Source organism: Lissotriton helveticus, chromosome 4_1, assembly GCF_964261635.1.
Source record: "Lissotriton helveticus chromosome 4_1, aLisHel1.1, whole genome shotgun sequence".
NCBI lineage: Eukaryota > Metazoa > Chordata > Amphibia > Caudata > Salamandridae > Lissotriton > Lissotriton helveticus.
In genome coordinates this window covers 455,020,458-455,043,684 of record NC_136063.1, presented here as the reverse complement: position 1 = coordinate 455,043,684, position 23,227 = coordinate 455,020,458, and the positions used below count along the sequence as shown (strand labels likewise).

Genomic DNA, 23,227 nt, shown 5'->3' with positions numbered 1-23,227 from the left:
GGGGCGACTCTTGAGCCTGCAATTTGGGATCAGGGAGATGCAGGAAGACGCCATCCCGAGAAAAGATTTCAATAAATGAACTGAAACATACCTTTTTGAACGGAGGAGAGCCACTAGGCGTAGAATCACAGCTGACGTTCGTGAGTGGCGCCTACAAAGGTCCTGCAGGGAGCTGGATTGAACTGAGACTTCTCGGTGTTGATGGACAGAACGAGGGAGTGGAATAGATTCTGACAGAATCGAGTGTCCAGAGATGCCTGATGACGAGATTGCAACTTAATGAGACAGTCGACCAGGTATGGAAAGATTTGAACGCTCTTCAAACGTAGATGTGCTACCACGGGGGCCAGGACTTTCGTGAAGACGCGAGGGGCAGAGTGAAGGCCGAAAGGCAGAACCTTTAATTGAAAATCTCTGCGCCCCACCCGGAAGCGCAAGTGCTTCCGGTGTCTTGGAAGTATCGGCACGTGGAAATAGGCGTCCTGGAGATCGATGGTGGTCAGAAAGTCGCCCTTCGCGAGAAGGCGGAGAATATCCGCGAGCATGAGCATGTGGAAGGATTGGCACTTCAGGTACTTTTTTAGGGCCCTTAAGTCGAGGATCGGACGCCATTCGCCGGACTTCTTGAGGATTAGGAAAAAACGGGAATAGAATCCCATCCCCTTCTGAGACTTGGGAACCACTTTGATGGCACCTTTCTTAATCATGAGTCGAATTTGTTGAAAGAGCTCCTTGAGGTGAGCCGGAGGTGGACCAGTTGGAGGAGTGTTTGGAGGGAACTTGACACACTCCAAAGCATGGCCTCTTGACACAATGTCCAGCACCCAACGGTGCGAAGTGATTGAAGACCAATTGGAAATGAAAAGGGAGATTCGACCTCCAACTTTGAGCGGGGAAGGCAAGCCACTGCTTCTTAGAAGCGGAGCCTCTGTAGTAAGCTTCGAGCTGCCCAAAATCTATCATCTTCCTCCTCATCCGAACCAGAGACAGGCTCCGAACCTGTGTCAAAAAGAGGAGATAAAGGCTGAGAGTGACGTGGAATCAGAAGTTGATCCAAAGACACATGTTGACGTTGGAGCAGAGGGTCAACAGCAGGAGTCCCAGAACCGGATGCTGAAATTGGCACCAGAGGCAATGATGAGAAGGTAGACGTCGACGACAGTAACTCAGTCGAAGGGACAACCACCGTCGACAAAGCCGTCGACGACGATACCACCGCCTTCGACGAAGCTGCCGCCGCCGAAACAGTCGTCGACGGAGCAGTCGTCGATGGAGCGCCCGCCGACAAAGAGGCTCTCTTCACCAAAGGCGTCGACGAAGATTTAGACGTCGACGAGACTCCTTTCTTTGACGTCGACGAGGAGATCGGAATCGTCGACGAAACAGATTTGAAGCTGACACACACCATCGTCGACACTGAGGACATCGACTCAGCCGCCGTCGACGACCCACTGGCACAAGCCGACGTCACTGTCATCGTCAGAGAGCCAGAGAAAGCAGATTTCGTCAGACAGACCGTCGACGCTTTAGCACGTTTTTTAGTGGAAACATGCGTAGAAGGAGCCGTAGATGCCTGAGAGTCAGATCTCGAGGGCGTAGGCGTGGCAGGAAGAGGTGGAGACACAGCAGGAGCCTTCTGGAGTTGAAGCTTCCTCTTCTTTAGGAATGAAGATGGCAAGTCATGCACACTGCTATGCTTGGAAGGGGCTCTAGACACACCTAACGCAAGGCTTTCTGCATCAGAAAGAGGTGAATCCTTATCCTTCAACCTCTGCAACCACAGGAGGAGACGTCCTTCCCTGTCCTTAAGGGTCTTGGTTGAGAAAGTCCTGCACATTTTACATTTGCCTACCTCATGCTCTGGATAGAGGCAGTAAATACACTTCTTGTGAGGGTCCTCTGAGAAGAGCCGCAATTTCCCACAATATATATATATTGTGGGAAATATATGTAATTATGTTTTTATATACATATATGATTGGTTTTATTGCTACTTCATTTACCGTGGGGCTCCCACTTCGACGACGGGGAATATTCAAGCATGTGAATCTATGAAAGACACCCCAATACTGGAGAACACTGTTTTTTTCATCACACTTATGAACACATAGGCATCAGGGATCGAGCATTAGATCTGCTTGGCTCCTTTCTATCCAATCACGAGTGAGTCATCAACTCAGGAAACTTCACGTTTGATCCCTTTACACTTCCTTGCAGTGTTCCTCAGCAATCCTTGCGTAGTCCCAATTTAAAGCTCATTAGATCATGACTTCTCAGTACTTTCTTATGTAGACGATACCCAGATAGTGGTGTCAGTCTCTTCAAACCCTGAAAACGTTGACAAGCTATTTAACACCTGTATGAGAAATATCGGTGAGTGGATGCAGAAAAATTGCTTGAAACTTAACTCTCAGAGAACGGAGGTGTTACTTTCGGCAGCAGAACCTCCCTCTGGAATACTTCATTTAGGATTTCTTCCATTGCCCGTCCTAAAAGCTAGGAACTTAGAGATCATCTTTGACACCAACTTCGCGTTTGACAATCATGTAAATCAGGTAACATCCTCCTGTTTCTTTACATTGAAAGTTCTATAAAGAATCCTCACTTTTCTTCCATTGGAGCTACAAAAAACTGTGATTTCTGCCTTGGTAATATTGAGGCTTGATAACTGCAACACTCTGTATGTAGGCTTCCAGAAGCACATACTAAGTAAACTTAAATCTCTCATAAATGCTGCAGCTTGAATATTACTTAATCTTCCTAAATTAAGCTCTATGTCGCGGAGCATCTCTGACTGGCACTGGTTACCAATCATGGAATGCATCAGGTTCAATGCCCCATGCTGGGCCCATAAAGCACTACACAAGGTTAGCCTTCTCTACTTCCAACAGATTTTCAAGTGGGATGTTCTCACTCACAAACTGCGATCTGCCACTGCTAATTAGGTAGTTGCCCTTAGAAACCAGAAGGCCCACTGGGGAGGAAGACGTTTTTCCCATTCCACCTGTAAATGGTGGAATGCTGCCTGACCATCTCAGTCTAATCTATTAAAATTCAGAAAACAACTAAAAACGTAGCTTTTTCCCTTGGCCACTAATTAGGTCCCAGTCACTTTTTCTCCTTTAAATTAGAGTACAGACACTAGCGACAAGATGCTAATTTATTGGTATTTGCGCACTCTACAAATATATTAACATAACATATATTAACATAACAAGGAGTTTTTCCCAGGAATCAGAAAGGCACTGGTATCGGGACTTAACCAGTGATTCTGGTGGGGCAAGATGCAGGTGATCGCTGGGGAATGAGCAGCAGTCTCTGCCGTGGAAGCGGAAAAGAGTTGTAGCCACCATGACATGCAGGATCATTCTTCATCAGATGCCGTCTTCGCCACCTGGCTAAAATGATGATAATTAAAGTGCATATGCACTGCATCAGTGCCTCGGCCCTAAGCATTCTCCAAGCAAACACCCCTCAGCAGCCATGTGCTGAAAAGTGCTATTCTTACAAAATGACCACTATGCATGTGCAAGCTCCTAGTGACAATAAATTGGAGTTAACCCCATTGTTATTTGCTTTATACTTTGCTAATATTCCTGCAGAAACATTGGCCTTTTCCATCACTTTGTCTCCCATTCAAATGTTTAATGGAGTTCTGCTCTATCGTCCACCAGCTGCTAGAACGCCTTTTCTCCAATCTATTAGCACTTTATTAGAACCAGTGGCAGAAGCCTTTGATTATACTATACTAGGAGATTTTAATTTCCATTTAGAAGAAACAGCAGATAAAGACACACTGACCCTTACTGAGGATTTTAAGGCCGTTGGCCTAAACCAGCTAGTCATTACAGCCACGCACAAAGCAGGTCATGTTCTTGATGGCCTATTTACAAATAACCAGGCCATTATTTCCCCCACTGTTGTCCCTATTGTATGGTCTGACCATGCAGTGGTGGTCTTTCATGTCTGTGTTAAAAATTATAAAAATCAATATTCGGCCAAAAAGCAACTTAGAACGTGCAGGGACTGGAAAAACATAGATACAAAGACACTATCTGAGAAATTGGAAAATAACAAACCATCTAGAACGCCAGACTCTCAACTGGCAGCAAATAACTATAACCAATGGCTTACAGATACATTTAATCAAGTAGCGCCTTTTAAGAACTTGCGCCCAAATCGCGCAACACCATCAGCCCCCTGGTTCTCTGAAACTCCAAGATTAGAAAGACAGAAATGCCGCAATTTAGAAAGGTGCTGGCGAATCAACTACGACAATAATGATAAAGAGAAATACAAACAAGCATTATCAGTCTACAGGAAGCTGTTAAGACTGGAGAAGAGCAAATATTTTATCGAACAGATAGAAAAAGCCCAGAATTCCAGTAAACAATTATACCAGGTAGTGGCAACATTAACAAACATACCAACAGCGAATACTCCAGATGTTACTCAAGAGTTCTGTGATCAGATGGCTGATTTTTTCAGGACCAAGGTCACAGAAATCTTTAATAAATTCAACAATAATATAATGGGGGAACCATCAGAGAGCCACAAGAACGCAAAGTTCATATCCTCTTCTCTGAATGAATTCATCCCTCCATCACTTTCAGAAATAAAAGATCTTATCAAAACAACGATGTCAGGTTCCCCTTTGGATCCCTGCCCACCGACCATCATTAAATCAACAACCGAGGTAGTAGCTCCAATTTTGGAGAATATCTGCAGTACTATTTGCGAATCAGGTATTTATCCTCAAAAATGGAAAACTGCCATAATAAAGCCACTGCTAAAGAAACCCACTCTTAACACATTGGAATTAAAAAGTTATCGCCCTATAGCAGCCCTCCCTTTTCCATCCAAAATACTTGAAAAAGTAATAAATAAACAGCTGGCCAGTTACATTGATCATAACAACCTGCTAGATAACACCCAGTTCGGGTTTAGGAGAGGCCATGGAACGGAGACGGCGCTTATAAAGGCTTCCGAAGAGATCAGACAGATCAGGGACCAGGGTGGCACGGCAATCCTGATCCTACTGGATCTCTCGGCGGCCTTTGACACGGTCGATCATAACATCTTGATCGACCGTGTCACAGCCATGGGCATACAGGGCAAAGCTGTGGAGCTCCTGGTCTCTTTTCTGTCTAACAGAGAACAGTCGGTAAAGATGGGGAATTTTTATTCACCTACATTTGTGCTGCCATGTGGAGTCCCCCAGGGATCCTCGCTAAGTCTGACACTTTTTAACATCTATGTGTCGGACTTGGCGAGGGTCATTAAAATCCATGGAATGGGAGTGACTTCATATGCCGATGACACTCAGTTGGTGTTGGCAGTGCATAAAAATGGGAGTGAGGTAGCGGCCAACTTTCAGATAGGCATGAGAGCCATTAGTCACTGGATGGACAGTAATTGTCTAAAACTAAACACCGATAAGACCGAAGTAATGGTGTTTGGAGACCTAAAACCAGCTTGGTCCCCGGTCTGGTGGCCACCAGAAATGGGTAATCCACCTACTCCAGTTTCGAAGGTGAGAAACTTGGGAGTGTTGTTTGACAGCAAATTAAGTTTCACTAATCATGCTAATGCAGTGGTCTCCTCCTCCTTTCACACGCTACGAAAAGTGAAAAAGTTATTACCTTTCCTTCCCCTGTCTGCCGGGAAAACACTTATGTCCTCCTTGGTGTTATCCAAGGTGGACTACTGTAATGGGCTTCTGTTGAATGTCCAAGAGCAGGTCTTTAAGAAATTACAAATGGTGCAGAATGCTGCTGCACGAATCCTGACCAAAACTCCTAAGTTTGCGCCCATTTCCCACATTGTCTACCAACTTCATTGGCTTCCAGTGAAAAAAAGAACCAAATTTAAGGCATTGTGCATTATTTACAAGGCGTTGAACAACCAAGGACCTGACTTTTTTAGGGAATCACTGTTGGTTTATGTCCCTAAGAGAGCTTTAAGATCTGCCTCATCTGCATCCCTTTGTATTCAACGGGTTAGAACAGTTACATGGGGAGACAGACGCTTCTTGGTAGCTGCCTCGAGGCTCTGGAATACTTTGCCCCATCAAATAAAATGCAGCCCGTCACTGATGATCTTCAGAAAGCAAGTGAAGACCTGGCTATTCAGTCAATAAATGTAAAGGAGTTGCCTCTTGTCTGTCTCTCTGGCAGCCTAGCGCCGAGACACCATTCGTGGTATTTGTTTGCGCTCTATAAGTTTAAAAATAAATAAATAATAAATAAATAAATTCTGGCTCCTTTCCAGTAAGAAGCACCCATCTTCAGTGCCTGTACCTTATTCTTTTCCCCATGCCTTAGTTTTTTTAGTCCTCTGTTTTGTCCTGCATCTGTTTGATTCCTGCGTTCTTCCCTTCCTCTTTCTGGATGACCCTTTCATCATTCAGTTGTTTATCATTTGCCTTTTACCTTAGTCAGGATTCCAATGCCCATCATTTTGTTGTTTTTCTTTATCTAGTTTCTGAACCAGTAAATTCATCATCTCCCCTGTTCAGCCATTTAGACAAACTGATGCTCCATCTTCAATGTGATTAATGACTGATGGTAACTTTATGCAAAGGTTATTTCTCTCGCAATTTGACTATCCTTGAAAGGTATGAGTTGTTCATGAACTGTTCTAGGTAATATATACCTCTCTCAGTCTGAACCTCATTCCTCACTGAGAGGGTAAAATATGACTTAAATGATTCAGCTGAGAAATGTTCCTGATGGACCACCACTTGAATTCTCAATGGGATTTCTACTTTATCGAGCTGAAATAAAAAAATGTATTACAGCATTAAAAGTACATTTTTGATTACAACGATCACCCTGAGAAAATAAATCAATGAAAAGCAGGAAGAAGTGGAGAGTGTACCTGATTTTGGGGTGGGTGTTGCAAACAGAACCCTCATGTTTTCCGAATATTCAGTATTGTGGGCTTAATGGGGCAGATAGTTAAATGTGTCTAATATCTTGGGTACAAATGTAACACTAAATAGTGCTACAATCATTCTGCGACCTACCCCACCAATAGTAACCTAGTGACATTTTATACATTCATTGTTTCTAGATTAAGGACTGCAAGGAATTGTCGCAACAACGACTTTCCAACTACTTTGTATGGCGATCTGATTTTGTTGGTACTGCTGTTCTAGATTCTGTCACAGGATTTTGGTTTATTAGTGATCATTGAACCTGTAATAAGTGCTGTTTTTCTTATATATTAGAATCCCCTTCTACAATGCATCCAACTTCTTGGGGCAACATAGACAATGTACTGTCTCTTGTGTCCTCTGGAAAGACGTTAGCTGTGTAGCATGAAAGCTGCTATACCAAATCGGTGTCGCAGTGACATCCCACTACCTATGCCTGAAGAAACCCCTCAGCAGGAGTTACTATGTTCAAGATGGATGGTTTACTTCACTTTACTTTCAGCAGTACCGAAAATTGCAGAAACAGAAAAAGAGCAGAACTCGAAGGCAGGCGCGAAGAGAACAATGGCATTGATATTCCAGTGTCTAAAATTAAAATAAACAAGCGCGATCGACAAATAAAAATTTATTTTGTCAATTAAATAAAGGGGAAAAAAGAAAATGAGGTAAAAGGAATGAAAGGGGGGCACTTTTATTTCTTCCCCGCCTCTGACTGACAGTGGTTTTAAAATGTACAGTGGACTCTTTATCCTAAAGTCAGCTGGCTGTATGCAAACCTGACAGATTAAAATCCGAATGAACGAGATAGCACCCCCAATCTACATAAGAAAGGGGTCTCAGGGGAAACAGTTCAGCGCAAGTGTTTGTTTGCTTTAACCTGTGGGCCCGGCGGTGCAATATTTCACAGGCCTGCGCCGTCCGCCAGCCCTCCAGAAAGGGCAGCGTGTCTGTTTACACTGGTAACAAAAGGGGGTGCGCACAAGACGTCAGATACGGGCTGGCCTGGCCTGCCTTCACAGTCTTCCTCGCCTCCCCAGTCTCCGGCAGCCATGGTTTTCCCCCTCCGCTGCTCCCAGCACTACAGCTGGAGCCAGGACGAGCAAACAGAGGCTTCAGGGGGGCCTGAATGAGAAAGGCAGCCTCGTGATTTATTCTTCTGGCACACAAGCGGAGGCAGGGGACGGATCAGCTGTATTAATTCTCTGAAAGAGGCAAAAGAAACAGAGGCGAAGTGCAAAGATGGCTGCATGCACTGGGCCGAGGGGAGGCCATCAATGCAGGCCTGCCCGGTGCACCCCCAGCCTGCAGGTGTTAGCCTGAGCGCCTTTATGGCGGCACATGACGAATTAGCAAGCCAGCAGGCAACAGCGCATGTTTCAAGTGACGGTAAGAGGTGGCCTGCCTACATTGACTGCATTGAGTAGGGAGCGTGTTTGTGATGTGAGCTTTACACAAGCTGAGCCCGGAGCATCCACAGCGTTTACCTTGCGGGAGCGAGCGCGATAATTACAAACAGATGTCGCCACAGCTCGCTCCCGCAAGGGAATCACCAAACGTGCACGTGTTGCCATTGAAAGCAATGCAATGCGTGACGTTTTTGGCCTAAAAAGCGAATCAATTTCAAGAGGTCTCCTCCTATGCAGCGCATGCGCGCTGCGTAGGGGAGACCTAAAAATGCAGGTTTTGCATTTCCCTGCACTATGTGGCATGTACCATGCAGTGCCTGCCACACGGTGCAGGGAAATGTAGGGGGGGCGCCATAGCCCCCCTAAGTGCAAAGCAAAGCGCCCGTGGGAAATGGGGGCCCGTCCATCCCTGCCAGCCTTTTCATGGTGGATGAACCGCTATAGAAAGGCTGGCGGGATGAACCATCATAATAGATCGCTGCCATTCTGAGCAATGCGGCTGCTCCGACAGGCGGTCGGAAAAGGACCGCCTGGACCGCCATGTTTCCGCCCGCCATAGTAATCTGGCGGAAGGAAAACCACAGTACGATGGAAGTGAACCCGCCACCGGCAGCCTGTCAGTGGCCGGTTCACCGCCAATGTAATCAGCCCCAATGGCTTTATGAATATGTGAGCATGATGATGTAGTCATGCATATAAATCTTGTTGCTTTTTTGCCAATGCCGTTGAGCACTGGTAATGACAATGTGTTTTCTTTTTGCCGATGTTTCAGCAAAAAGGAATGACAAAACTAAAAGGTGAGACCTATTGGCTTTGCCAATACTTGAGCAATGTGTGTAAATATCTCATTAATCAGTTTCACAAGCACTGCCCCTTTAGCGCCATGTTTACCAGATTTTCCTGAATATTTTTTATTAACAACTAGATTCAATATCTGAGCCAGATGCAGTACAATCCTGAAAAATCAGATCTCTAATATTCGAGAAATAGAAGATATATCTAGGTTTGATAAAGACTTTACAGTCAAAATGCCCAACCTTCTTATGATCTTAATATGACATCAAGGAGGACAGCTTTGAGGATTGTTAAGACGGTCTTCCATGTGCAATCTTGTATGATTCTGAGAGTGTTTTCACTCGTCTGTAGTGGGTAATAAATTGCCCTAAACGGGAAAAAATACTCAAGCACTAAAACTGATTGAGGATGGAGCTCTAATTGAGAGACAGATTGCCTCAACTGACAAAGGTTCAACACTGATTTCTCAGCAAATAAATTATAGTTCCTATATCCAAAGAACTATCCGAATGAGAACAGACACCTGAATTGCAATGTACCTTGGCATGATGAGCTATGTTGAATATACAATGCTGGCTAATGACCTTGTGGTGCCTATATATGCATGTTTTAAATTAGAAAATACGTGCAGTGACGTACAAGCAAAACGGAGCCTACCTACTCATATGACAAGAAACTCCTTTAAACCAACCCGCAGAAATAAAAAAACTGCCTACAAGAACCTTGAAAGACAATGACAGAAGATACAATGGTTTCTATTTATGTAAAAAGCAGCCCCATAAATGGTAGCTGCCCAAATAAATTTTAATGGCAACAGATAAATTATAGTAGAGTAAAGCTTACTGTTTCAGAGTTACCTTGATTTATGAAAGGCGCTTTGCCTTCAACAAGTACTCAGTGAGACACAGGATTGGTAAAGTGTTCTGCTGCACCAATACAGGAAGAAAGTCAAAGTTCCCACTAGAGCCAGGTCTGAGAACAAGCTCCTTCGACTGTAGGTGCTCTTTACAAACACAGAACCAATAAAACTAAACTTTTCTTTCCTTCACTTTTCACAGAGAACGAGTAGACAAAAATCCCTTGTTTGGACTAGATACTTTTTTCTGAAAGCCGATGGCCGACCAAGGAAATGATCAAATGCAGCAGGGACTCGGATTACTGTAGCCTGAGCCCTAATCTCAAACCATATTCAGAATGGTGCAAATCCTGAGACCAGCAAAAAAGAGACCCTCTCGAAGTGCAGTTCATCAGATGCAGTGAGACTACTGCTAATCACAGAGATCAGCCAAGAACCAGTGAGGTACTTTCCATAGAACATTGACAATCAGACAGGCATACAGTGGAATGTAACAAATGCAAGCCTAAAACAGGAAAACCAGGTGCACAATGACCAGGATCTTATAACTAAATATATGTACAGCTAAACATCACTACGTAATGCACACTTCTTCTGTGTACTGTAAAGATAAAATCCTCATTCTTCCTAGTAGAATAGAGATCAATTAGCTTCTGACTAGCATGTTTTAACAGTGAACATCTTCCTCCTCAGAAGTTCCAAGTGACCTTTGATTTACGACCTGGAGTGACAGATGAGATGACCAGTGCCCGAAGGCTGTTGATTCAGTCAGATGTCTTCACTCAGTCACTCATAGTTCATTCTGCTAGCATTTTATATTTGTAAAGGTCAAAAGACAATTCTTTATAGCATTCCATAAAAATAGCATTCTTTTACCTTTCAATTCGAAATTAAATCTTTTTTGTCATCTTGTGTACAAACCTCAGATGAGAGAAAAACAGACAACTCAAATGGCTTCAATCAAATATTTGAAAAACCAAACTATAGAAGAAACGCTTTTAAAAACTCACAATCTGATTAAGGTGCACTTTTATTGCATAGGTTAAAGATAAAAGACTAAAATAATTGTAAAAAAAGAACAAGAATATATATGAAAATTTAGGGAATGCCATCTGTGTCCATACTGCATTTTCCCTAAAGCAATCTCTTAATGAATCAAGAACATCGCTATCATCATGTCCTTTTAAAAGTCACAATCCCATAGATGCTTTCTACTTTCCTGCGAAAATCATTGCCCAAAAAGTTACTTTTCATTTTTAATGTGATTCGAGAGCAATGTATGTATACATATATGCGGGGATTATTGGCTCAGTGTATTCTGGAATGCATACTGCAGTTGACACAAATTCAGACTAATTTGGCTTCTTCATCTTTCATGGGATAATAGCTGCCATCATGCATGGTTGTCCAAGGCTGATCATGTTCATGAATGGTGAAATAGGTTTCCTAATTCTCATTTGGATCAAGCTCTAGGTCAGCTTCAACTTCACTCGTCATGTTGAGATAAAAGACGGCATAGACAACCACCAAAATCAACAATAGAGCCAGCAAAGCAAGAGCAACCTCCTGTATAAACGAAAACAAGCAAATTGAGCCATGTTAAAATTGTATGCATACAGTTTTCTGTAATCTGTGATATTTCGCTGCACATAGGATCTGTATACTTTCCAAAATCATATATATTTCAGAAACAACATCAGCTGACACTTTCCAAAGTTATAATCGGTCTACTACTTATTCAAGCATGTTACTCCTAGTACAATCAGTACATTAATACCAATTTCTTAATGTGTAGGAGTTTATACACTGGCGAAACATGACAAACATTTTCATAGATCATACTGAAATTGCTAAATGCAGGTTACACAATGCCAGAGAGGTCAACGTCTTAAGCATGATTAACAAAGTGAATGCAAAAGAAGCACTTTTAATAAAACATGCATATTATGATACCTATAAACAGATGTCCAAGAAGGCTAAACAAGTGGTCTACAGCAACTACAATGCATGATAAGAGTAAAGTGCTTATCCTAAAGTAGAGAGGAGAAGAAACATAGACACTACATTCAAGACAGGTGCAATAAATAACAAGGTTTGGCAAAATCAATATATCACATATTTTTAACCCATTTGATTTGCCAGTGCTGTTTAGGTAAGAGCGGCGGTTGTCTGGGAGAAAATATACAAGTGTCAGAATGAGAAGTTTTTTTTAAGGGAGAGAAGCTCACGAGGGAGAGAGCAACACGGAGCACAGGGGAAGTTTGCAGAGGAAAGAACTTGAAGGGAGAGTACAACATGGAGATTCGGGGTAAGCACTCTCATGCTGTGTTAACCAAAAAGTAGAAAGTGTTTCCCTACAAGTGAGAAGTAAAACGTTAACAATTCAGCCAAGCAAAATGATGGTAGGAAACCAAACCTCTCCCCAAAGTCCAATTCAGGGACGAGTCTAGTCCGGCTCTTGAACAGCACTTCTTTATGTTTTTTACTTTTAACTGGTAATGGAATTTTCCAGACTTCCTCCGATGTGGGGTCTGTGCTGTTCTGTCAGCCCCATCAATACCGTACTGGATTCCATCTGTTCCCTTTGTACTTAAATGGCCACTATGATTTTTTTTCAGAATACAATTTTAGAATTTTTTGAGCTTGTTTTTGACCAATCATATAGGAGGCCTTATCTGAAATTCAAAATGGTTGAAAGGAGTTCCACGGTACCGGCCCAACAGATTTGATTTTTATTCAAATCTTGGTCCTTGTCCTTGTGGGATGGCCGGGCCATTACATTGTTTATATGCTTAAATTAAATATTAACTATCAGAAACATTAAATATAAGAAAAAGTACTACATTCAAGTTTTACACACACACGTAAAGGATTTGTAGCCTGACCAATACCGAGCTTAATGGTTGATACAACTTGGCAAAAGAAAGTCTAAGGTGGCTACCTGCTATTTTGGAAATGTTAGCTCAGATTTTCCAAATGGGACAAAAATAATTTGGTTATTGTTCATACAAAATCTTTTTTCTCTGGCATAGAACACTGAATTTAACCTACAAAATACCTATCACTGACTCAATGTTTTCTATCTCACTAGATAGCCAATGTTGTGTGGAAATTGTGGTTACTTACTCACATCACAGTATGGTTACGATCCAAAGGGCACAAATCAATAAAATCTGTCATGTGTAGAGAGCTACGCAAACATGAGCTCCCTAAGTGCTGCCAAAGACATTAGTAGCACCCTCACCAGTGACAAAGCATCTGCGATCATCAGTGTTTAATTTGAGCCGGTGGCTTCCGGTGCTTGGCACCAGCACTTAACCATCTACACTGGCGCTTTTAATCCCCATCAGTTAAGGACAATTCAGGTTCCCCAGCTCCGAGGTTGGCAGCTCTGGCCATTACGCCCCCACCACCACCACACACTTTCACGGGCAGTAATTCTTCTGTTTTAGATGCTGCTAACAGGAGAAATTGGCTGGTGCAAGCTGCCGTCTGAAAAAAGCCCCAATTTACAAATTAACCACTGGCTATCACCACTGACATCGCTGAAGGCCCTCCACACCCAGACATTCACTTGGATGAATCTTTAGCCATACCCAGCAGACTCTGTTCGCGAAGTATGAGATTAATCTTACTAGATATGCTCCAGAGCACTGCTCAGGCACTGCTCAGTGCGCTCTGAAAGCTGTGGTTATATTGGTCCCTCATAAGCCTGTATTTGTGCATGCAATAAATCTCCATCGTAGAGGATATTCTGTGTTTGTAAGTGTAATTTATGACTACGTGTAATGAAAGTGAAAAAACGTTGGTGAATGAAACCCATTGTGTGCATGGCAGTGCTGGCTTGAATTTTTCTATTGTCTTTTCTTGGTCAATAATTACAACATTAGTGAACAGTAAGTAGGGCACTCTTTGGGAAAATGTTTTGGATGAGTGGCACTCTTTTGTAAAGGAGACCCAATTCTCCTCTAACCCCGCCCCCGTCACTCGCTGACGATGAAATGAGAATGCTCAGTAATTCCAACAAACTCAGCAATTAAATCCCAGTTACGTCTTAGTGTCGCACACTTTTCACAGTGAGACTAATCTAGCTCAATAATAGTTTTAAACGTTCTCCTTTTATAGTAACTGATGAAAGTGCAAGCACAAATAAATTAGAATAATAGAATACATTCACTCTATGAAAAAAGTCATGACCTTTGGGCACTCGTATCATGTGACCAGAAGGAGGTCTGGTGCATTACAAATCGGCAGCAGCAAAGCAATCCTGTTGGGGCAAAGTGAAGTGTGATTACATAGGCTTCTATCTTTATTGCCACGATAGCACATTATAAATCGCCAGTTCGCTTGTCTCAATCCTGAAAACTAGTCTTATTGCCTCTTATGAGAAGTGGACTACTAAAAGCAATAGAACATTTCCACGTCTAAAAAAGCTAAGCTCAGCACTGTAAGCTGAGATGTCAGAAGTTATCCTGTGATATACAATATTTGATTAAACTTATTAAAACATCTCTGGCAGAGAGCACAGGACGTGGTCCTACCTTCCTCATCTCAATACAGACTAGTGAACGCTATCATACTTTCATATCATTCACCAGACCGTCCTGAATGCTTACAGTCAATGGGATGGTTTGATGGTTCACTGCCAAAATAGAGAGGGCTGTACTACACGTGCCAGAAGTGGTAGATGTCCTGTACAGCAAATGTAGTGTGTACTGATGTCTACACGCTCCATAAATATGACAGATGGGACGTCTGCCACTTTTTGGAAGATTTCCTGCATCCTCCAAACTCTACATTATCCACAGACTAACTTAGTTTTGAAATTTCACCAAGTGAAATGCATACATTCTTGCCTAACAACAGCTCCTTTACCCTGTTTAAAGATTCAAGTGGTTGGAGAGATTTGGAGTATGTACACCGTTTGGTGTGCTGGTGTCTTCTGAAAATTGCATTTTATTGTTGTGGTAATTCAAATGAGAAGTAGACAAATAACCCCCCAATAGAGGCATACAAATGATTCACTTGACCTTTCTCAAAGGAGAATATGAATTAGCCAATAATTATTATTATCTTTCATTTTTATGCAACTTTTGCTTGTTAAGGATGCTAATGTATGAACAATGTGCAGATGTATAGGCATATATAGAAGGGCAGAAAACTCCACTGAACATTGCACAGGCATCTGCTAGGTCGATAGGATGACAACATTTCCTAGTCAATAAGGACCCGAGACCAGATCCCCAAGTTACGGTATAAAAAGCAGAGGGAATACCTAAAACTCATCGGCTTCATAATTATAAGAGAAGGGGAATGAGATAGTGAGAGTGATGGGTAAACAGGGCAATAGAGGGGGGAGGATGGAACATCAGAAGAATGGAGAATTATTCTTCGGTGGGCAAATTCCCATCGGCAGCCCCTCAACAAAATGACATGAGTACCATAACAATAACCGCTTGGTATCCTTGTACGACATTCCATGGTGAGGCACGTGCTGTTCCAGGCTGAAGCACCTCTCCAGCCCGCCGATAACCAACAGGAGTTGCAGAGGTAGTGGAGGGTGACCTGGTTTAGTGATAGGGATAAACAGCTTGCAGAGGCACCCTTATTTGCCGTAAACTGTGCCACCTCACTGTCCTCTGGGTGGTTCAAGTGCCTCATGCAGGTAAATCTAGTTTGTGGGAGATAGGCCTCGATCATAACTGAGCACAAGATTTCTCTGTGCAGAATAGAAAATGTTACAATGTAGGAGAGGGGCAGTAGAAAGAGACTAGCTGGGAATACAGACCATTCACAAGGGCATCAGCTCTTGAAAGAGAAGGGAAGGGTAGCGCTCCAGCTCCTGGACGCCTCCCGCCCTCCCTCACTATTTAAGATCTTCCGCCCCTCTCCACTATAGATTATTTGTTTCTCCCCTGAGGCGGAAGCCGGGGGCATCTTTCTTTGCACTTTGAAATCGGAAATCTGTTGAGTGTGCGTGTGTTGTGACAATTACTTCCTGTACGCCTGGTGATTTAATACTAAGAGTACAGACGCTACCACGATCAGCCTATTTTAAAAATTGTATATATTTTAATTGGAGCACTTTTACTGCACAACAGACCTTTCTGCCGGTCCGGACGAGATTACTTCGTCCCAGGGGCCCGACCTTGCTCTCTCTCCCCCGGCGCAGCCGAGCACAGCGCTCTCGCCGGCCGGGAGAACGCGGAACCGCCATCTTGGGGGGAGGCAGGGTAGCGCTCCAGCTCCTGGACGCCTCCCACCCTCCTCCCACCGCTAGATGGAGTTGGATAAAAAGAAGGGCTCTTCCCGTCTGCGCAGCGGGCGGGCGCAGCGGGCGCGCCTAAGGCAAGCCCGTCTGCGCCCGTCCGCGCCAGGCCCGCGCCCAGCGCCAGTACCCCTGCATCTCGCTCCCCTAAAATCGCCTGGACCTCTGATCAACTGCTTCAACTTCGTCAAGGCACATGCAACCCCACAACTTGTTGTAAACCTTACAACCTGGACGAGACTGCTTTCTCCTGCCTACAATGCAACTTCACTATCCCCGTTATTCACAAATCGCCTCATCAGCCCTTTAGTGTTTATGGCCAGCCCCCGGTCACTATTAAAGCTGCCTTAATTAATTGTAGCTCTCTTCCCGCTCACGCCACTGACATCTGGCTATCGCTTGACTCTCACAATTGGGACTTATTGTTTCTCACAGAAACTTGGATTAAAGACTCGTCCAAACCGGACATTAACTTGGCCATACCCCCCGGTTACTGTTTCGTAGGCATTAACCGTGAAAACTCTAAGCCCGGGGGGGGGTCTCGCGGTAATTGCGAAATCCCACCTTAAACTGAACCTCACCAAAATTCCCAACTCCGGCCTTTTTGAAGCCGCACATTTTACGATCACGGACTCTGCAAGTACCTTTTTTGCCGGTATCCTGGTCTATAACCCCCCTGCAGCCTCCGTCTCTTCTCTCCATGCCCTGGTACACACTATTGCAGATTTCTCACTCAAACACTCCCACTTTACAGTGTTGGGGGATTTTAATCTCCACATTGATAACCCGTCTTGTACACAAGCCTCTTCCCTGCTGGAAACTTTACAAGGACTTACCTTGCCCCAATTAGTCAAAGGCCCTACTCATAAAGCAGGCCACACACTAGATCTCATCTTTTCCAATCACCCTGATATCTCCGCCCTTTCCCCCCTCCCCCTGACTTGGACCGATCACTTTCTTCTTCCCTTCACTATCACTATTCCTCCCCCTCCTCCCCCCTTTCCCCTTAACAGAGACCGTGGTCGCAAATGGACCAAAGTCACCTGTGAGTCCTTGGTTGCCCGTCTTCAATTCCAACTCAATCATTTGGAAGATCTTGACAAAGAAACTAAGATTTAACACGGCCCTTTCCTCTGCTCTTGACTCCGTTGCCCCTCTCGTCCCGCTGACTTCCTCCAGATCTCGTCCCTCTGCCCCTTGGTTTTCCCCCCTGCTTCGAGAGAAAAAGAGCAAATGCAAACAGTTGGAACGTACATGGAGACGGGACTATGACCCTCTAGCCAAACTGGCCTATAAATCTGCCCTCAATAAATTCAAAAAACTGAAACGTTCAACGATGAGAGCCCACTTTTCTAATCTCATTCAACAGGCGCAGAACTCTTCCAAAACTCTCTTCACCATTGTGAAAGATTTTGTGAATCCCCCTGCCACGCTAACCCAATGTACCCCTACTCAAGACCTGTGTAACGGACTCTCGGATTTCTTTCAGAACAAAATAATCAAACTTTCCTCCTCCTTTGATAGCGCCCCTCCTAACCACTATTTCGACAATCCATGCCCCTCCCACTGTTCCTTTAACTCCTTTAGCGATCTAACCCCTGACCTAGCGTTATCACTGCTACATAAAGTCAAATCCGGATCACCTTTGGACCCTGTCCCCGCTAAAGTAATGGGCAATCTTGCCCCTGTCTTAGTCAATCCTTTTCTTTCCATCTGGAATACCTCCTTGTCCCATGGTCAATTTCCCTCTGTGTGGAAGCAGGCTAGGTTACTTCCCATTCTGAAGAAACCCGGCGCTGACCCCTCACAATTTTGCAACTACCGGCCCATATCGCTTCTGCCTAAACCTGCCAAGGTACTGGAGAAAGTGGTACAGAAACAGTTGGCGCAGTATTTTGAATTGAATCAGTTGCTACACGATTCTCAGTCCGGCTTTAGAACCGGCTACAGCACCGAGACGGCGTTGCTGGAGGTCTCCGAAATTGTCAGGGAATCAGTGGATAGGGGCGAGGAGGCCATGTTGGTCCTCCTCGACCTATCCGCTGCATCTGACACTGTTTCCCACAGCATACTTGTAACCCGTTTACAACAGTTAGGGGTCGGTGGTACAGTCCTGGCATGGACCAAATCCTTCTTGTCCAGCAGGTCTCAGAGGGTACTGATGCACCCTTTTGAATCAGAGGACAACCCTCTCCTGTGCGGAGTGCCCCAGGGTTCCGCATTAAGCCCTTTATTGTTTAACGCTTACTTGGCCCCACTTGCCAAGGTAGTAGAGTCTTGGGGTGTCAGGGTGGTCTCTTATGCTGACGATACTCAGCTTGTCTTTTCATTTAGAGACCATTCTGACTCCCTTTTCTCCAACTTTAGAAACTGCCTTGGTAATATCTGCACATGGATGTCTGCTAATCATCTTGCCCTCAATACCGACAAAACTGAGGTACTCTTCTTCAGCCAGAAAACACCCCCCCCTGCAACCCTCTGGTGGCCCTCCGTCTTGAACCCTCCCCCCACACCCGTGCAGGCTGCCCGCAACCTTGGCTTCATATTTGATAATACCTTGTCTGGTAGAATTCAAGTCAACAAAGTTGCAGGGGCCTGTTTTAACAAACTGCGCATGATCAGGAAGATTTTTCCCTACCTTCCTCAAACATCCCGCAAAACGGTTGTCCAGGCACTAATCACGGCACATCTAGACTATGCCAATAGTCTATATGCTGGTGCCCCCCAATATCTGATTGACCGTTTGCAAATCATTCAGAACGCCGCTGCTCGTCTCATTGGTAATATCCCTGCCCGTAATTCGGTCAGAGCATACCGGGATGAGCTACATTGGCTTCCCATAGCCCGGCGTATCGACTTCAAAACCCTGATTCTTGCATTCCGTGCAATTCATGGAACTGGCCCGACCTATCTGAGCAAACGACTCAAGATTTCATCTTCAGTAAGACACTTGAGATCCAACAGCCTTCGTCTACTGATCGTCGCAAGATTCAGGCTCTCTCGAAGTGGCGGCAGAACTTTCACCGTCACTGCTGCCAAGCTCTGGAACAGCCTACCTCTTGACCTCAGATTCATTGAATCCGAGCTAGTTTTTCGTCGCAAACTAAAAACCTGGCTGTTTACTAAACGCTAATTAAATGCCTTAGCATTCCTTTTCACTTTCTTTCGGATTTGAACTAGGCCTCTCTCTCTGGGGATACTCTGGTAATCTTAGCGCCGGGACACCTCCGCTGGAGGTAGCCGCGCGCTTTACAAGCTACTAAATAAATAAATAAATAAATAAGGGTATGAAATGTTAGTCCCCGCCTCCGGCATAATAGCCCATGTAGTGCCTCCAAGTTCAGAGAGCAGGGTCAATAGTAGTGAGGCAATAAGACAACTAACGGCATTTCAAACAGTCAGTTGGAAAAAGATCAAATTCTTCTCTGAGCGCTGGATACGTTTTGAGGGTGCACTCATCAAACATTTGATCTACATATTTCACCACCTTTGCATTTCAAGGGTACCAGTAAAAAGGTCAGTTGGCTATACATAATTCCTTCCTACAATGGGGCACTGTTATGGAAAAGTGGACTGAAGCACAGTAGTTTGTGTGAGGATCACCATGCTGTGGCAGTTACACTGATAATCGGAATCCTGGCTGTAAAAAAACAAGTTACTTACCTGTACACTGTGGTTTTCCAGTATTGATATATTTCATAGAATCATACGCTTGAATCTTCCCTGTGGTCATGGTGGGAGTCCCACCATAATTATAATGAGCAGTGCTGTACATAAACATTAACATCCACGGGGAAGCAATGACATTGTTAAATAATTCACATTGTTTAAACAGATCCAAACTTCAACCAATCAGAGACTAGACCCTGAAGCCCTCTTCCCTTGCCGGGCCACGGTACCTCAGATTTCAAGCACGAGTGTAAAAAGGTAATAGTATCTGATGTACACAGAGTGGTGAAACCAAGGTGAGATGGGAGGGTCGAATGTGACTCCTGACCCTCGTTCAAGCCAGGTTGCCTCCCCTGCCGCCACTCAGCTCCTCCAGTCTCTCCAGTCCACCTTCCCCCTCCCCCCTTCTTGCCTTCTGTTTCCCGTGGTTTTTTCTCCCCGCCGCTGACTCCTGCGGCTACGTCCCATCGCCGCCCCGCTCCCGCCTCCCAACTGCTCCTCCCTCCCTCCCTCTCCACCTCATAAGGTAGCTGCGGACGGACAACAGAGGTGACTCCTGACCTGCGTTCGAGCTAGGTCACCTCCCCTTCCGCCACTCAGCTCCTCCAGTCTCATCAGTCCACCTTCCCCCTTTTTGCCTTCTGTTTTCCGTGGTTTTTTATCCCCACCGCTGACTCCAGCGGCCACGCCGCCCCGCTCCCGTCTCCGCCTCAAATGACTACCGCCACCCGGACGCGCAGCGGGCGTGCCGATGGTGCGCTGAAGGTGTGCCAAAGGCAAGCCCATCTGCGCCCGTCCGCGCCTGGACTGCACCCAGCGCCAGAACCCCTGGCCCATGCTAATCCTGTGCTCAGTAGATCCGCAACTCATTTGCAGGGCAGTCAAATTTATTGACAATTTCGAGAAAAAGCAAAAAACACTGGCAAAATCTTGAGCCCTGAACACTTTTACTTTTCTAAACTGAAAGACGTTCTTATTTTATAACTTTTTTATTCACTCAGCAGTGTAAATCTTTTTGTGTTTTAATAGTGCCGTATTTACATTTTATAATGGTTTTTACTAACTATACAATAAATATTATTATCACCCCCCCCGGCCCTCGCACCCGCCACAACGACAGACTCCAATACGACACCAACTTCCTCCATACTCTCAAAACCGTCCGAGACCAACGCTGCTTCCAGGCTGCCCCGAAACACACCCACGGACCCTTCTCCTGCCACACCTGCACCTTCACCTGCGACAGAACCACCAAACCCCCAAGGACCGGACCCAACCACCTCCGCTGCTTACTCCTCAACACCCGCTCCTCACGCAAGCACGCCGTCGAGCTCTGGGACCTGCTCGACACCACCGCCCCAAATGTTGCCTTCCTGAACGAGACCTGGTGGAAGGACTCCTCGGCACCTGACATCACCATAGCCATCCCAGACGGCTACAAGATCTCCCGCAGAGACCGCTCCAATGGGATAGGAGGAGGAATAGCCATCGTCCACAAGTCCACCCTTCAGGTCCACAACCTCGTAGACGACTCCCTCAACACCGCCGAACATCTTCACTTCTGGATCCACACTGACCCCAACACCACCCTCAGAGGAACACTCATCTACAGACCTCTGGGACCTCGGGCCCTCTTCAGCGACTCCGTCGCCGACCTCGCCAGCACCCACGCACTCACCTCCACGGACTACATCCTCCTCGGGGACCTGAACTTCCACCTCGAGAACAACAATGACGCCAACTCCACCGCCCTGATCGACAACCTTGCCAACCTCGGCCTACGACAACTCGTCACCGAACCCACCCACGTCGCCTTCACCCACACCACCGAACTCCACTGTACCGACCACCGATGCATACACTTCACCTTCAAGAAACCAAACACGCACCACCACACCCAACAACTACCGTGACGCTGCTGGAGCAAAGTCACCGAGGACCAACTGACCTCCACCCTCACCCAGAACCCACCGACACAGACGCCGCAGTCGAAACTTCAGACAGTGGATAGACGACTGCACCAACATCCTAGCCCCGATCAAAAAACCCTCCACCAACCACCCCAGCAAGAAAGCCACCTGGTTCAACGAAGAACTCCAGATCTCCAAACGGACATGCTGGAAGCTGGAGAAGAAATGGCTCCACGACCGCACACCAGACAGCCACGCAGCCCACAAGGACGCCATCCGCAGACATCACCACCTCATCAAAACAGCCAAAAGATCATCCTTCAAAATCCGACTGGAGAACAACGCACACGACAGCAAAGAACTTTTCAACATAGTGAAGGAACTCTCCAACCCCAGCGCCAACACCAACGACATCCCGCCCTCACAGGACCTGTGCGACTCACTGGCCTCCTTTTTCCATCGCAAGATCGCAGACATCCACGACCGCTTCAACTCCTCATCCACCCCGTCCGCAACAGACCGCGCCTTGAACACCACCCGCACAAACATACTGATCTCCTGGACCCACGTCAACGACGAAGAGACACGCAAGGTCATGAACTCCATCCACTCGGGATCTCCAGCAGACCCCTGCCCCATCACGTTTTCAACAAAGCTGACGCAACCATCGCACCGCAGCTGCGAAAGATCATCAACATCTCCTTCAACACTGCGACTTTCGCGGAAAGCTGGAAACACGCCAAAATCAACACCCTCCTCAAGAAACCCAAGGCGGACCCCAAAGACCTCAAGAACTTTCGGCCCATCTCCCTCCTCCCCTTTCCAGCGAAGGTCATCGAGAAAATCGCCAACATACAGCTCACCCGCCACCTCGAGGACAACAGCATCCTAGACCCATCCCAGTCCAGATTCAGACGCAACCACAGCACCGAGACTGCCCTTATCGCCGCCACAGACGACATCCGGCGCCAGCTAGACAACGGCGAAACCTCAGCCCTCATCCTACTGGACCTGTCAGCCGCATTTGACACGGTCTGCCACCGTACCCTAAGGACATGCCTCCAGGAAGCCGGAATCCAGGATAAAGCCCTGAACTGGACCTCGTCCTTCCTCTCCGGCAGAACCCAGAGAGTCCGTCTCCCGCCCTTCCGATCCGAAGCCACCGACATCATCTGCGGCGTACCCCAAGGCTCATCCCTCAGCCCAACCTTGTTCAATGTCTACATGTCCCCCCTCGCACAAGTGGCCCGTCAGCACAACCTGAACATAATCTCCTATGCCGACGACACCCAGCTCATCCTCTCCCTCACCAAGGATCCGCACACCGCCAAAACCAACCTCCACAAGGGAATTAAGGCCGTCGTCGAGTGGATGAGAAGCAGCCGT

The 23,227-nt window shown here is 45.8% G+C and overlaps 1 protein-coding gene across 2 annotated transcripts in view; it reads right to left on the bottom strand.

Moving 5' to 3' along the window:
- Nucleotides 1-11,006: 11,006 nt before the first annotated feature.
- The window catches only part of TRIQK (triple QxxK/R motif containing), a 359,682-nt gene continuing 347,461 nt past the window's right edge, over nucleotides 11,007-23,227 (bottom strand). For both annotated transcript variants that reach the window (XM_078687048.1, XM_078687047.1), the window contains exon 4: nucleotides 11,007-11,560. In XM_078687048.1, the coding sequence (XP_078543174.1) occupies nucleotides 11,441-11,560 (120 nt within the window). In that variant the 3' untranslated portion in view covers nucleotides 11,007-11,440. The remainder of the gene's footprint in view (nucleotides 11,561-23,227) is intronic.